This window comes from Tinamus guttatus, unplaced genomic scaffold (assembly GCF_059628265.1).
Source record: "Tinamus guttatus ecotype Peru unplaced genomic scaffold, ASM5962826v1 Tinamus_guttatus_pri_ptg001212l, whole genome shotgun sequence".
NCBI lineage: Eukaryota > Metazoa > Chordata > Aves > Tinamiformes > Tinamidae > Tinamus > Tinamus guttatus.
Window position 1 is genome coordinate 1 of NW_028289746.1, and position 15,121 is coordinate 15,121.

Below are 15,121 nucleotides of genomic sequence, written 5' to 3' on the forward strand. Positions count from 1 at the left end.
CCCTGTCCCATCCTCGTGTCCCCGCCCCCCTCCGTGTCCCCGCCCCCTTCCCTGTCCCTCTTCCCCACCCCCTCCTGTCCCCATCCCCGTGTCCCCGCCCCGTCCACGCCCACCCCCTGTCCCGCCCCCTCGTGTCCCCGCCCCCTTCGTGCCCTCGACCCGGCCCCGCCCACCCCCCGCCCCGCCCCTCACGTCACCTTCCCCTCCCCGCCCCCCCGTATCCCCGCCCCCCCTCGTGTCCCCGCCCCCTCATTTCACCCTCCCCTCCCCGTGCACCCCTTGCCCCGCCCCCTCGTGTCCCCGCCCCCCTCGTGTCCCCGCCCCTCCCTGTCCCCTTTCACCACCCCCTCGTTGTCCCCGCCCCTCGTTGTCCCCGCCCCCTCCGTGTCCCCGCCCCCTCATTTCATCTTCCCGTCTGCGCACTCCCTACCCCGCCCCCTCGTGTCCCCGCCCCCTCACGTCACCTTCCCCTCCCCGCCCCCCCGTATCCCCGCCCCCCCTCGTGTCCCCGCCCCCTCATTTCACCCTCCCCTCCCCGTGCACCCCTTGCCCCGCCCCCTCGTGTCCCCGCCCCCCTCGTGTCCCCGCCCCTCCCTGTCCCCTTTCACCACCCCCTCGTTGTCCCCGCCCCTCGTTGTCCCCGCCCCCTCCGTGTCCCCGCCCCCTCATTTCATCTTCCCGTCTGCGCACTCCCTACCCCGCCCCCTCGTGTCCCCGCCCCCTTCGTATCCTCGACCCGGCCCCGCCCACCCCCCCCGCCCCGCCCCTTACGTCACCTTCCCCTCCCCGCCCCCCTCGTGTCCCCGCCCCCTCATTTCACCCCCCCTCGTGTCCCCGCCCCCCTCGTGTCCCCGCCCCTCCGTGTCCCCGCCCCGCTCCGTGTCCCCGCCCCCTCATTTCACCCCCCCTCGTGTCCCCGCCCACCCCCTCGTGTCCCCGCCCCCCTCGTGTCCCCGCCCCCAGGTGGCTCTTCCGGGACGGGCTCCTCCCCGAGCCCACCCACGTGGTCGGCTTCGCCCGCACCCCCCTGACGGTGCCGGAGCTGCGGGAGCGCTGCCAGCCCCACCTGCAGGTGACACCCCCAACATTGTCCCCGTGGTGTCCCCAACGTGTCCCCAGGGTGTCCCCAGGGTGTCCCCAGTGTCCCCAACGTGTCCCCATGGTGTCCCCAGGGTGTCCCCAGTGTCCCCATGGTGTCCCCAACGTGTCCCCAGGGTCCCTATGCTGCCAGCCCCACCTGCAGGTGCCACCCCAACATTGTCCCCAACGTGTCCCCAACGTGTCCCCAACGTGTCCCCAGGGTCCCTATGCTGCCAGCCCCACCTGCAGGTGCCACCGCAAATGTGTCCCCAGGGTGTCCCCAGGGTGTCCCCAGGGTGTCCCCAGGGCCCCATGGTGTCCCCAACGTGTCCCCAACGTGTCCCCAGGGTCCCCATGCTGCCAGCCCCACCTGCAGGTGCCACCGCAAATGTGTCCCCAGGGTGTCGCCAGGGTGTCCCCAACGTGTCCCCATGGTGTCCCCAACGTGTCCCCAGGGTCCCCATGCTGCCAGCCCCACCTGCAGGTGCCACCCCCGTGGTGTCCGCAACGTGTCCCCAGGGTCCCCATGGTGTCCTTAGTGTCCCCATGGTGTCCCCAACGTGTCCCCAGGGTCCCTATGCTGCCAGCCCCATCTGCAGGTGCCACCCCCAACGTGTCCCCAGGGTGTCCCCAGGGTGACCCCAGGGTCCCCATGGTGTCCTCAATGTGTCCCCAGGGTCCCCAACGTGTCCCCAGGGTCCCTATGCTGCCAGCCCCACCTGCAGGTGCCACCCCCAACGTGTCCCCAATGTGTCCCCATGGTGTCCCCAGGGTGTCCCTATGGTGTCCCCAACGTGTCCCCAACGTGTCCCTATGGTGTCCCCAGGGTCCCTATGCTGCCAGCCCCACCTGCAGGTGCCACCGCAAATGTGTCCCCAGTGTGTCCCCAGTGTGTCCCCAGGGTGTCCCCAACGTGTCCCCAGGGTCCCCATGCTGCCAGCCCCACCTGCAGGTGCCACCCCCAACGTGTCCCCAACGTGTCCCCATGGTGTCCCCAGGGTCCCCATGGTGTCCTTAGTGTCCCCATGGTGTCCCCAATGTGTCCCCAGGGTCCCTATGCTGCCAGCCCCACCTGCAGGTGCCACCCCCAACGTGTCCCCAACGTGTCCCCAGGGTGTCCCCAACGTGTCCCCAGGGTCCCCATGCTGCCAGCCCCACCTGCAGGTGCCACCGCAAATGTGTCCCCAACGTGTCCCCATGGTGTCCCCAGTGTCCCCAACGTGTCCCCAGGGTCCCTATGCTGCCAGCCCCACCTGCAGGTGCCACCGCAAATGTGTCCCCAACGTGTCCCCAACATGTCCCCAATGTGTCCCCATGGTGTCCCCAGGGTCCCTATGCTGCCAGCCCCACCTGCAGGTGCCACCGCAAATGTGTCCCCAACGTGTCCTCAACATGTCCCCAATGTGTCCCCATGGTGTCCCCAGGGTGTCCCCAACGTGTCCCCAACGTGTCCCCAGGGTGTCCGCAGGGTCCCTATGCTGCCAGCCCCACCTGCAGGTGCCACCCCCAACATTGTCCCCAACGTGTCCCCATGGTCCCCAACGTGTCCCCATGGTGTCCCCAGGGTCCCCAACGTGTCCCCAGGGTCCCTATGCTGCCAGCCCCACCTGCAGGTGCCACCCCCAACATTGTCCCCAACGTGTCCCCAACGTGTCCCCATGGTGTCCCCATGGTGTCCCCAGGGTCCCCAACGTGTCTCCAGGGTCCCTATGCTGCCAGCCCCACCTGCAGGTGCCACCGCAAATGTGTCCCCAACGTGTCCCCATGGTGTCCCCAACGTGTCCCCATGGTGTCCCCAGTGTCCCCATGGTGTCCCCAGGGTCCCTATGCTGCCAGCCCCACCTGCAGGTGCCACCGCAAATGTGTCCCCAACGTGTCCCCAACGTGTCCCCAGTGTGTCCCCAGGGTGTCCCCAACGTGTCCCCAGGGTCCCTATGCTGCCAGCCCCACCTGCAGGTGCCACCCCCAATGTGTCCCCAGGGTGTCCCCATGGTGTCCCTATGGTGTCCCCAGGGTCCCCATGCTGCCAGCCCCACCTGCAGGTGCCACCCCCAACGTGTCCCCAACGTGTCCCCAGGGTGTCCCCATGGTGTCCCTGTGGTGTCCCCAGGGTCCCCATGGTGTCCCCAGGGTCCCCATGGTGTCCCCAACGTGTCCCCATGGTGTCCCCATGGTGTCTCCACGGTGTCACCATGGTGTCCCCACGTTGTCCCCACCCCGCAGGCGGCCCCGGCCGAGGACGCCCTCCTCGGCGCCTTCTTCGCGCGTGTCACCTACGTGGCCGGTCACTACGGGGACGCTGGCGCCTTCGCGCGCCTGGCCGGTCACCTGGGCGCCCTCCCCGGTGCCACCGGCGCCAACCGCCTGTTCTACCTGGCGCTGCCACCGTCGCTGTACGAGGACGTCACCCGGCACCTGCGGGAGCACTGCATGGGACAGGGGTGAGCGAGGGGACATGGGGACATTGGGGACGTTGGGACGTTGGGGACGTGGGGACATTGGGGACGTTGGGGATGTTGGGGATGTTGGGGACATTGGGGACATGGGGACGTTGGGGACATTGGGGACATGGGGACATTGTCACCCGGCACCTGCGGGAGCACTGCATGGGACAGGGGTGAGCGAGGGGACACGGGGACATTGGGGACATTGGGGATGTTGGGGACATTGGGGACGTTGGGGACATGGGGACATTGTCACCTGGCACCTGTGGGAGCACTGCATGGGACAGAGGTGAGCGAGGGGACATGGGGACGTTGGGGACATTGGGGACATTGGGGACGTTGGGGACATTGGGGACATGGGGACATTGGGGACATGGGGACATTGGGGACATGGGGACGTTGGGGACATGGGGACATTGTCACCCGGCACCTGCGGGAGCACTGCATGGGACAGGGGTGAGCGAGGGGACATGGGGACATGGGGGACGTTGGGGACGTTGGGGACATGGGGACATTGGGGACGTGGGGACATGGGGATGTTGGGGACATTGGGGACATTGGGGACGTGGGGACGCTGGGGACATGGGGACATTGTCACCCGGCACCTGCGGGAGCACTGCATGGGACAGGGGTGAGCGAGGGGACATTGGGGACATTGGGGACATTGGGGAAGTTGGGGACATGGGGATGTTGGGGACACTGGGGACGTGGGGACGTTGGGGACGTGGGGACATTGTCACCTGGTACCTGCGGGAGCACTGCATGGGACAGGGGTGAGTGAGGGGACATGGGGACGTTGGGGACATTGGGGACGTTGGGGATGTTGGGGACATTGGGGACGTGGGGACATTGGGGACATGGGGACGTTGGGGACATGGGGACATTGTCACCCGGCACCTGCAGGAGCACTGTATGAGACAGGGGTGAGTGAGGGGACATTGGGGACATGGGGACGTTGGAGACATGGGGACATTGTCACCCGGCACCTGCGGGAGCACTGCATGGGACAGGGGTGAGTGTGGGGACATGGGGACGTTGGGGACATGGGGACGTTGGGGATGTTGGGGACATTGGGGACATTGGGGACGTGGGGACATTGGGGACATGGGGACGTTGGGGACATTGGGGACGTTGGGGACATTGGGGACATGGGGACATTGTCACCCGGCACCTGCGGGAACACTGCATGGGACAGGGGTGAGCGAGGGGACATTGGGGACATTGGGGACATTGGGGACGTTGGGGGCATTGGAGACGTTGGGGACATGGGGACATTGTCACCCGGCACCTGCGGGAGCACTGCATGGGACAGGGGTGAGTGAGAGGACATGGGGACGTTGGGGACGTTGGGGGCATTGGGGACGTTGGGGACATTGGGGACATTGGGGACGTGGGGACATGGGGACATTGTCACCTGGTACCTGCGGGAGCACTGCATGGGACAGGGGTGAGCGAGGGGACGTTGGGGACGTTGGGGACATGGGGACATTGGGGACATTGGGGACATGGGGACATTGGGGACGTGGGGACATGGGGACATTGTCACCCGGCACCTGCGGGAGCACTGCATGGGACAGAGTTGCCCCAGACCATCCCAAATTGCCCCAGAATGCCCCAAATTGCCCAGAACATCCCGACTTGCCTCAGAATGCCCCAAATTGCCCCAGAACGCCCCGAATCACCCCAGAACATCCCAAGTTGCCCCAGAATGCCCCAAATCGCCCCAGAATGCCCTGACTCACCCCAGAACATCCCAAATTGCCCCAGAATGCCCCAAATCTCCCCAGACCGTCCCGACTTGCCCCAGAACATCCGAAATCACCCCAGAACGCCCCGAATTGCCCCAGAATGTCCCAAATCGCTGCCAACCATCCTGATTTGCCCCAGAATGTCCTGAATCGCCACAGACCGTCCCAAATGGCCCCGGAATGCCCCGAATAGCCCCAGAATGTCCCAAATTGCCCCAGAATGCCCGGATTGCCCCAAACGGCCCCGGAACGCCCCAAATGGCCCTGAATCGCCCTGAACGGCCCCGGAACGCCCCGAATGGCCCCAGAACGCCCCAAATAGCCCCAGGATGTCCCGAATTGCCCCAGAATGCTCCAAATTGCCCCGAATGGCCCTAGAATGCCCCGAATGGCCCCAAACGGCCCCGGAATGCCCCAAATGGCCCCGAATGGCCCCAAATGGCCCAAATTGCCCCAGAACGCCCTGAATGGCCCCAGAATGTCCCGAATTGCCCCAGAATGCCCCAAATGGCCCCAGAATGCCCTGAATCACCCCAGAATGCCCCGAATCACCCCAGAACGTCCCGAATCGCCCCAGAATGCCCCAAATGGCCCCAGAACGTCCCGAATGGCCCCAGAATGTCCCAAATTGCCCCAGAATGCCCGGATTGCCCCAAATGGCCCCAGAACGTCCCGAATCGCCCCAGAATGTCCCAAATTGCCCCAGAATGCCCGGATTGCCCCAAACGGCCCCGGAACGCCCCAAATGGCCCTGAATGGCCCCGAACGGCCCCGGAACGCCCCAAATGGCCCTGAATCGCCCTGAACGGCCCCGGAACGCCCCGAATGGCCCCAGAACGCCCCAAATAGCCCCAGGATGTCCCGAATTGCCCCAAATGGCCCTGAATGGCCCCAAACGGCCCCGGAACGCCCCAAATGGCCCCGAATGGCCCAAATTGCCCCAGAATGCCCTGAATGGCCCCAGAATGTCCCGAATTGCCCCAGAATGCCCGGATTGCCCCAAACGGCCCCGGAACGCCCTGAATCACCCCAGAACGCCCCGAATCACCCCGAATGGCCCCAGAACGTCCCGAATCGCCCCAGAATGTCCCAAATTGCCCCAGAATGCCCAGATTGCCCCAAACGGCCCCGGAACGCCCCAAATGGCCCTGAATAGCCCCGAACGGCCCCGGAACACCCCAAATGGCCCCGAATGGCCCAAATAGCCCCAGAATGTCCCAAATTGCCCCAAATGGCCCTGAATGGCCCCAAACGGCCCCGGAACGCCCCAAACGGCCCCGAATGGCCCAAATTGCCCCAGAACGCCCTGAATGGCCCCAGAATGTCCCGAATTGCCCCAGAATGCTCAGAATGCCCCAAATGGCCCCAGAACGCCCCGAATCACCCCAGAACACCCCGAATCACCCTGAATGGCCCCAGAACGTCCCGAATCGCCCCAGAATGCCCGGATTGCCCCAAATGGCCCCGGAACGCCCCAAATGGCCCCGAATGGCCCCGAACGGCCCCGGAAGGCCCCGAATCCGTCCCCCGCGCGCAGGTGGAACCGGGTGATCGTGGAGAAGCCCTTCGGGCGCGACCTGGCCTCGTCGGACGCCCTCTCGGCCCACCTGGGCCGCCTGTTCCGGGAGGAGCAGCTCTACCGCATCGACCACTACCTGGGCAAGGAGATGGTGCAGAACCTCATGGTGCTCCGGTGCGACCCGCGGGGACGGGGACGGGGACCTCGCGGTGGCCTCGCGGTGGCCCCAGTGGTGGCCTCACAGCAGCCCTATCGGTGGCCTCACGGTGATCTTGGTGGTGGCCTCGTGGTGGCCCCACTGGTGGCCTCGCGGTGGCCCCAGGGGTGACCTCAGTGGTGGCCTCGGTGGTGGCCTCGTGGTGGCCCCGGTGGTGGCCTCACGGGGGCCCCGGTGGTGGCCTCATGGTGGCCTCGTGGTGGCCTCATGGTGGCCTCGCGGTGGTCCCGGTGGTGGCCTCATGGCAGCCCTGGTGGTGGCCTCACAGTGGCCCTGGTGGTGGTGTCGCGGTGGCCTCGCGGTGTCCCCAGCGGTGGCCTCGCGGTGTCCCCGGTGGTGGCCTCACAACAGCCCTATCAGTGGCCTCACGGTGATCTCGGTGGTGGCCTCATGGCGTCCCAGTGGCGGCCTTGCAGTGGCCCCAGGGGTGACCTCAGTGGTGGCCTTGGTGGTGGCCTCATGGTGGTCCTGGTGGTGGCTTCATAGTGGCCCTGGTGGTGGCCTCGGTGGTGGCCTCACGGTGGCCTGGTGGTGGCCTCACGGTGGCCTCGTGGTGGCCTCGTGGTGGCCCCGGCGGTGGCCTCACAGTGGCCCCGGTGGTGGCCTCGTGGTGGCCTCGTGGTGGCCTCGTGGTGTCCCTGGTGGTGGCCTCACAACAGCCCTATCGGTGGCCTCACGGTGATCTTGGTGGTGGCCTCGCCGTGGCCCCACTGGTGGCCTCGTGGTGGCCTCGTGGTGGCCCCGGCGGTGGCCTCACAGTGGCCCCGGTGGTGGCCTCATGGTGGCCTCATGGTGGCCTCCCGGCGTCCCCGGCGGTGGCCTTGGTGGTGGCCTCGTGGTGGCCCCGGCGGTGGCCTCACAACAGCCCTATCGGTGGCCTCACGGTGATCTTGGTGGTGGCCTCACGGTGGCCCCACTGGTGGCCTCGTGGTGGCCCCGGGGTGACCTCAGTGGTGGCCTCGGTGGTGGCCTCGCGGTGGCCCCGGTGGTGGCCTCGCGGGGGCCCCGGTGGTGGCCTCGTGGTGGCCTTGTGGTGGCCTTGTGGTGGCCTCGCGGGGGCCCCGGTGGTGGCCTCATGATGGCCTCATGGTGGCCTCGTGGTGGCCCCGGCGGTGGCCTCATGGTGGCCCCAGTGGTGGCCTTGCGGCGGCCCAAGGGGTGGCCTTGCGGTGTCCCCAGCAGTGGCCTCGCAGTGGCCTCACGGTGGCCTCGTGGCGTCCCGGTGGCGGCCTTGCAGTGGCCCCAGGGGTGACCTCAGTGGTAGCCTTGGCAGTGGCCTCACAGTGGCCCTGGTGGTGGCCTCGGTGGTGGCCTCGCGGTGGCCTCGTGATGGCCTCGTGGTGGTCTCGGTGGTGGCCTCATGGCAGCCCTGGTGGTGGCCTCATGGTGGCCTCGCGGTGGTCCCGGTGGTGGCCTCATGGCAGCCCTGGTGGTGGTGTCGCGGTGGCCTCGCGGTGTCCCCAGCGGTGGCGTCGCAGTGTCCCCGGTGGTGGCCTCACAGCAGCCCTATCGGTGGCCTCACGGTGATCTCGGTGGTGGCCTCGCGGTGGCCCCGGCGCTGGCCTCACGGTGGTTGTGGCAGTGGCCCCCGTGGTGGCGTCTCGGTTGCCCTGGTGGTGGCCTCACGGCGGCCCCAGTGGTGGCATCGTGGTGGCCTCGCGGTGGCCTCACGGCAGCCCTGGCGGTGGCCTCGCGGTGGCCCTCACAGTGGCCCCACTGGTGGCCTTGCAGTGGCCCTGGTGGTGACGTCTTGGTGGCCCCGGTGATGGCCTCGCAGTGGCCCTGGCGGTGGCCTTGCGTTGTCCCCGCGTTGTCCCCGCGTTGTCCCCGCGCTGTCCCCTCGTTGTCCCCGCGCTGTCCCCGCGTTGTCCCCGCGTTGTCCCCATGGTGGCCTCACGGCGTCCCCGTTGTGTCCCCGCGTTGTCCCCTTGTCCCCGTGTTGTCCCCGCGTTGTCCCCGCGCTGGCCTCACGTTGTCCCCGCGCTGTCCCCGCGTTGTCCCCACGTTGTCCCCGCGTTGTCCCCGTGCTGTCCCCTCGTTGTCCCCACGTTGTCCCCGCGCTGTCCCCTCGTTGTCCCCGCGCTGTCCCCGCGTCGTCCCCGCGCTGGCCTCACGTTGTCCCCGCGTTGTCCCCACGTTGTCCCCGCGTTGTCCCCGCGCTGGCCTCACGTTGTCCCCGCGCTGTCCCCACGGTATCCCCGCATTGTCCCCGCGTTGTCCCCGCGCTGTCCCCGCGTTGTCCCCACGTTGTCCCCTCGTTGTCCCCGCGCTGTCCCCACGCTGTCCCCACGCTGTCCCCGCGTTGTCCCCTCGTTGTCCCCGCGTTGTGCCCACGTTGTCCCCATTGTGTCCCCGTGTTGTCCCCGCGTTGTCCCCACGTTGTCCCCTCGTTGTCCCCACGCTGTCCCCACGTTGTCCCCGCGCTGTCCCTGCGCTGTCCCCGCGCTGTCCCCGCGTTGTCCCCACGCTGTCCCCACGCTGTCCCCACGCTGTCCCCTCGTTGTCCCCTCGTTGTCCCCGCGCTGTCCCCGCGCTGTCCCCACGCTGTCCCCACGCTGTCCCCACGTTGTCCCCGCGCTGTCCCCGCGCTGTCCCCGCGTTGTCCCCACGTTGTCCCCGCGCTGTCCCCACGCTGTCCCCACGCTGTCCCCACGTTGTCCCCACGTTGTCCCCACGCTGTCCCCACGCTGTCCCCTCGTTGTCCCCGCGTTGTCCCCGCGTTGTCCCCGCGTTGTCCCCGCGTTGTCCCCGCACTGTCCCCACGTTGTCCCCACGCTGTCCCCGCGCTGTCCCCGCGCTGTCCCTACATTGTCCCCTCGCTGTCCCCGCGCCGTCCCCGCGCTGTCCCCGCGCCGTCCCCGCGCCGTCCCCGCGCCGTCCCCGCGTTGTCCCCGCAGTGGCCTCACGTTGTCCCCACGTTGTCCCCGCGTTGTCCCCGCGTTGTCCCCGCGTTGTCCCCGCGCTGTCCCCGCGCTGTCCCCGCGTTGTCCCCACGCTGTCCCCACGCTGTCCCCACGTTGTCCCCGCGTTGTCCCCGCGTTGTCCCCGCGTTGTCCCCGCGTTGTCCCCGCGCCGTCCCCGTGCCGTCCCCGCGCTGGCCTCACGTTGTCCCCTCGTTGTCCCCGCGCTGTCCCCGCGTTGTCCCCGCGTTGTCCCCGCGCCGTCCCCGTGCCGTCCCCGCGCTGGCCTCACGTTGTCCCCTTGTTGTCCCTGCGTTGTCCCCGCGCCGTCCCCGCGCTGTCCCCACGTTGTCCCCTTGTTGTCCCCACGTTGTCCCCACGTTGTCCCCACGCTGTCCCCGCGCTGGCCTCACGTTGTCCCCGTGGCGGCAGGTTCGGGAACCGGATCTTCGGGCCCATCTGGAACCGGGACAACGTGGCCTGCGTCGTGGTGACCTTCAAGGAGCCCTTCGGCACCGAGGGCCGCGGCGGCTACTTCGACGAGTTCGGCATCATCCGGTGGGGACGGCGCGGGGATGGGGACAGCGTGGGGACAGCGTGGGGATGGGGACAGCGTGGGGATGGGGACACCGTGGGGATACCGTGGGACAGGGACAGCGTGGGGACGGGGACGGCACGGGGACATCGTGGGGATGGGGACAGTGTGGGGACAGGTGTGGGGATGGGGACACCGTGGGGACGGGACGGCACGGGGACATCGTGGGGACGGGGACACTGTGAGCCAGGGGCAGCGTGGGGACAGGGACACCATGGGGACATCATGGGATGGGGACACCGTGGGGATGGGGACGGCATGGGGACACCGTGGGGACACCACGGGGACAGGACACCATGGGGACATTGTGAGGATGGGGACACCATGGGGACATCGTGGGGATGGGGACACCGTGGGGACATTGTGAGGATGGGGACATCGTGAGGACGGGGACACCATGGGACATTGTGGGGATGGGGACAGCAGGGGGACAGCATGGGGACAGGCACACTATGGGACATCGTGGGGATGGGGACACCGTGGGGATGGGGACAGCAGGGGGACAGCGACACCGTGGGGACATCGTGGGGACGGGGACAGCAGGGGGACAGCATGGGGACAGGGACACCACGGGGATGGGGACACCGTGGGGACATCGTGGGGACTGGGGACACTGTGGGACAGGACACTGTGGGGACAGCGTGGGGACAGGGACACCACGGGGATGGGGACAGCGTGGGGACATCGTGAGGATGGGACAGCGTGGGGACAGGGACACCGTGGGGACAGGGACACCATGGGGACACCACGGGATGGGGACACCATGGGGACATCGTGGGGATGGGGACAGTGCGGGGACATTGTGGGGACGGGGACACCGTGGGGACATCGTGGGGATGGGGACACTGTGGAGCCAGGGACACCACGGGACGGGGACACCATGGGGACATCGTGGGGACGGGGACAGCGCAGGGACAGCGTAGGGGCGGGGGAACGGCGTGGGGACACCGTGGGGACATTGTGGGGACGGGGACGGGGACACCGTGGGGACGGCGTGGAGACATCATGGGGACGGGGACAGCGTGGGGACACCGTGAGGACAGTGTGGGGACACCGTGGGGACAAGGACAGCGTGGGGGCGGGGACAGCGTGGGGATGCCATGGGGATTGGGGACACCATGCGGACCTCGTGGGGATGGGGACAGTGCAGGGACGCCGTGGGATGGGGACGGCGCGGGGACGGGGACAGCAGGGGGACATCGTGGGGACGGGGACGGCACGGGGATGGGGACACCGTAGGGATGGGGACGGTGGGACACCGTGGGGACAGCGTGGGGACGGGGACACCATGGGGACATCGTGGGGATGGGGACAGCAGGGGGACAGCGTCGGGGACAGCGTGGGGACAGGGACACTGTGGGCCAAGGACAGCGTGGGGACGGGACACCGTGGGGATGGGGACGGCGTGGGGACATCGTGGGGATGGGATGGCGCAGGGACAGGGACAGCGTGGGGACATCGTGGGGACAGCAGGGGGACAGCGTGGGGATGGGGACACTGTGGGGCCAGGGACGGCACGGGGGCACCATGGGGACAGGGACATCGTGGGGACGGGGACGCTGGGAGGGCAGCGTGGGGACACCATAGGGATGGGGACAGCGCAGGGACAGGGACGGCAGGGGGACGGCGTGGGGCCACGTGGGGACAGGGTCACCATGGGGACACTGTGGGGACAGGGACACCTTGGGGGCCACCGAGGGGCCACCGTGGGGACAGGGCCACCACAGTGACACCATGGGGGACACCATGGGGCCGCCATGGGGACAGGGACAGCGTGGGGCCACCGTGGGGGACACCATGGGGACAGGGCCACCGCGGGGACACTGTGGGGGACACCGTCGGGGACAGGGACAGTGTGGGGCCACTGTGGGGGACACCGTGGGGACAGGGGCACTGTGGGGACAGGGACAGTGTGGGGCCACCGTGGGGGACACCGTGGGGACAGGGACACTGTGGGGACAGGGACAGCGTGGGGCCACCATGGGGGACACCATAGGGACAGGGACAGTGTGGGGACAGGGACAGCGTGGGGCCACCGTGGGGGACACCGTGGGGACAGGGACAGTGTGGGGCCACCATGGGGGTCACCATGGGGACAGGGACAGTGTGGGGACAGGGACAGTGTGCGGCCACCGTGGGGGCCACCGTGGGGACAGGGACAGCGTGGGGCCACCATGGGGGCCACCACAGGGACAGGGCCACCGCGGTGACGCCGCCGCGGTGACGCCGCCGCCCCCCGCGCAGGGACGTCATGCAGAACCACCTGCTGCAGATGCTCTGCCTGGTGGCCATGAGAAACCGGCGTCCACCGACCCCGACGACGTGCGGGACGAGAAGGTGCCGCGTCCCCGCCGTGTCCCCGTGGTGTCCCCGTGGTGTCCCCATGACGTCCCCATGACGTCCCCATGACGTCCCCGCCGTGTCCCCATGATGTCCCTGCCATGTCCCCGCGACGTCCCCATGATGTCCCCATGATGTCCCCATGATGTCCCCACGATGTCCCCACCGTGTCCCCATGACGTCCCCATGACGTCCCCGCCGTGTCCCCGCCATGTCCCCATGATGTCACCGCCGTGTCCCCATGACGTCCCCATGACGTCCCCGCCGTGTCCCCATGACGTCCTCATGACGTCCCCGTGACGTCCCCATGACGTCCTCATGACGTCCCCGTGACGTCCCCACGACGTCCCTGCCGTGTCCCCATGATGTCCCCATGATGTCCCCACGATGTCCTCACCGTGTCCCCGCGATGTCACCAGGGCCCCTTTTACCTCATCTCGGGGGAGCTCCTCAGCACCCCAAGCCCTTCTGGATGGTTCCATTGGGTCTGGGGGCTCCAGGAGGCTCCATTAGGTCTGGGGGATCAGGAGGCTCTGTTGGGTTTTGGGATCCAAGAGCTCCGTTGGGTCTGGAGGCTCCATTGGTTTTGGGGGCTCCATTAGGTCTGGGGGATCCAGGAGGCTCTGTTGAGTTTTGGATCCAGGAGGCTCTATTGGGTCTCAGGATCCAGGGAGCTCCATTGGGTTTTGGGGCTCCAGGAGGCACCATTAAGTCAGGGGGATCCCGGACGCTCCATTGGGTTTTGGGGCTCCAAGAGGCTCCATTGGGTCTGGGGACTCCAGGAGGCTCTGTTGGGTCTGGGGGCTCCAGGAGGCTCTGTTGGGTTTTGGGATCCAGGAGGCTCCATTGGGTCTGGAGGCTCCGTTGGGTCTGGGGCTCCAGGAGGCTCTGTTGGGTTTTGGGATCCAGGAGCCTCCATTGGGTCTGGAGGCTCCATTGGGTCTGGGGGATCCAGAGGCTCCCATTGGGTCTGGGGGCTCCAGGAGGCTCTGTTGAGTTTTGGGATCCAGGAGACTCCATTGAGTCTGGAGGCTCCGTGGGCCGGGGGGGCTCCAGGAGGCTCCATTGGGTCTGGGGGTTCCATTGGGTCTGGGGGCTTCAGGAGGCTCTGTTGAGTTTTGGGATCCAGGAGGCTCCATTGAGTCTGGAGGCTCCATTGGGCCTGGGGGCTCCAGGACGGCTCCATTGGGTCTCGGGATCCAGGAGGTTCCGTTGGGTTTTGGGATCCAGGAGGCTCCGTTGGTCTGGAGGCTCCATTGGGTCTGGGGGCTCCATTGAGTCGTGGGGCTCCAGGAGGCTCCATTAGGTCTGGAGGCTCCCGTAGCCTTTTGGGACATTCCAGGGATTTCCGTGGTCCTTGTGTGGCCTCGGGGACCTTGGAGGGGTTCCCGAGTCCCTCCGCGGTGTCTTGGGGACATTCCAGGGATTTGGGGGCTGTTTGGGTCCTCCTGGACCCGTTTTGAGGTGTCCCTGGAGGTTCCCGAGTCCCTCCATGGTGTCTTGGGGACATTCCAGGGTTTCTCGGAGCCATGTCCAGGTGTCCTTGGAGGTTCCCGAGTCCCTCCACGGTGTCTTGGGGACATTGTAGGAGTTTGGGGGTATTTGGACCCTCCCGGAGCCGTTTCCAGGTGTCCCTGGAGGTTCCCGAGTCCCTCCGTGGTGTCTTGGGACATTCCAGGGATTTGGGGCTATTTGGGCCCTTCTGGAGCCATTTCCAGGTGTCCCTGGAGGTTCCCGAGTCCCTCCGCGGTGTCTTGGGGACATTCCAGGGTTTTGGGGGCTGTTTGGGCCCTCCCGGACCCGTTTCCAGGTGGCCTCGGCGGTTCCTCCGGGCCCTTTCACTGGTGGCTCCTGGTGACGGTGACGTCCCCTCGCCGTCCCCCTCCAGGTCAAGGTCCTCAAGTGCATCTCGGAGGTGGGCCCTGGATGACGTGGTGCTGGGCCAGTACGTGGGCAACCCCGAGGGCGCCGGCGCGGCCCGCCTGGGCTACCTGGAGGACCCCACGGTGCCGCCGGGCTCCACCACGGCCACCTTCGCGGCCGCCATCCTGCGCGTGGCCAACGAGCGCTGGGACGGTGAGCGCGGGCGCCGGCGCGGGGGGCGGGAGGCTCCGCTGGGTCGGGGGGATCCAGGAGGTTCTGTTGGGTCTGGGGATCCAGGAGGTTCGGTTGGGTCGGGGGGATCCGGAGGTTCCGTTGGGTCGGGGGATCCAGGAGGTTCCGTTGGGTCGGGGGATCCGGGAGGTTCCGTTGGGTCGGGGGGATCCGGGAGGTTCCG

The 15,121-nt window shown here is 67.9% G+C and overlaps 1 protein-coding gene across 1 annotated transcript; it reads left to right on the top strand.

The window, feature by feature from the left end:
* Positions 1-952: 952 nt before the first annotated feature.
* Positions 953-14,919, top strand: G6PD (glucose-6-phosphate dehydrogenase; the record flags this gene model as incomplete). The annotated part of the gene is given in 8 exon segments (XM_088538826.1): positions 953-1,072; positions 3,304-3,521; positions 6,810-6,965; positions 10,341-10,466; positions 12,748-12,791; positions 12,794-12,840; positions 14,732-14,761; positions 14,763-14,919. Coding segments are annotated over 8 exon segments (898 nt in total), but the record flags the coding sequence as incomplete, so codon positions are not given.
* Between the last annotated feature and the right edge of the window lie 202 nt (positions 14,920-15,121).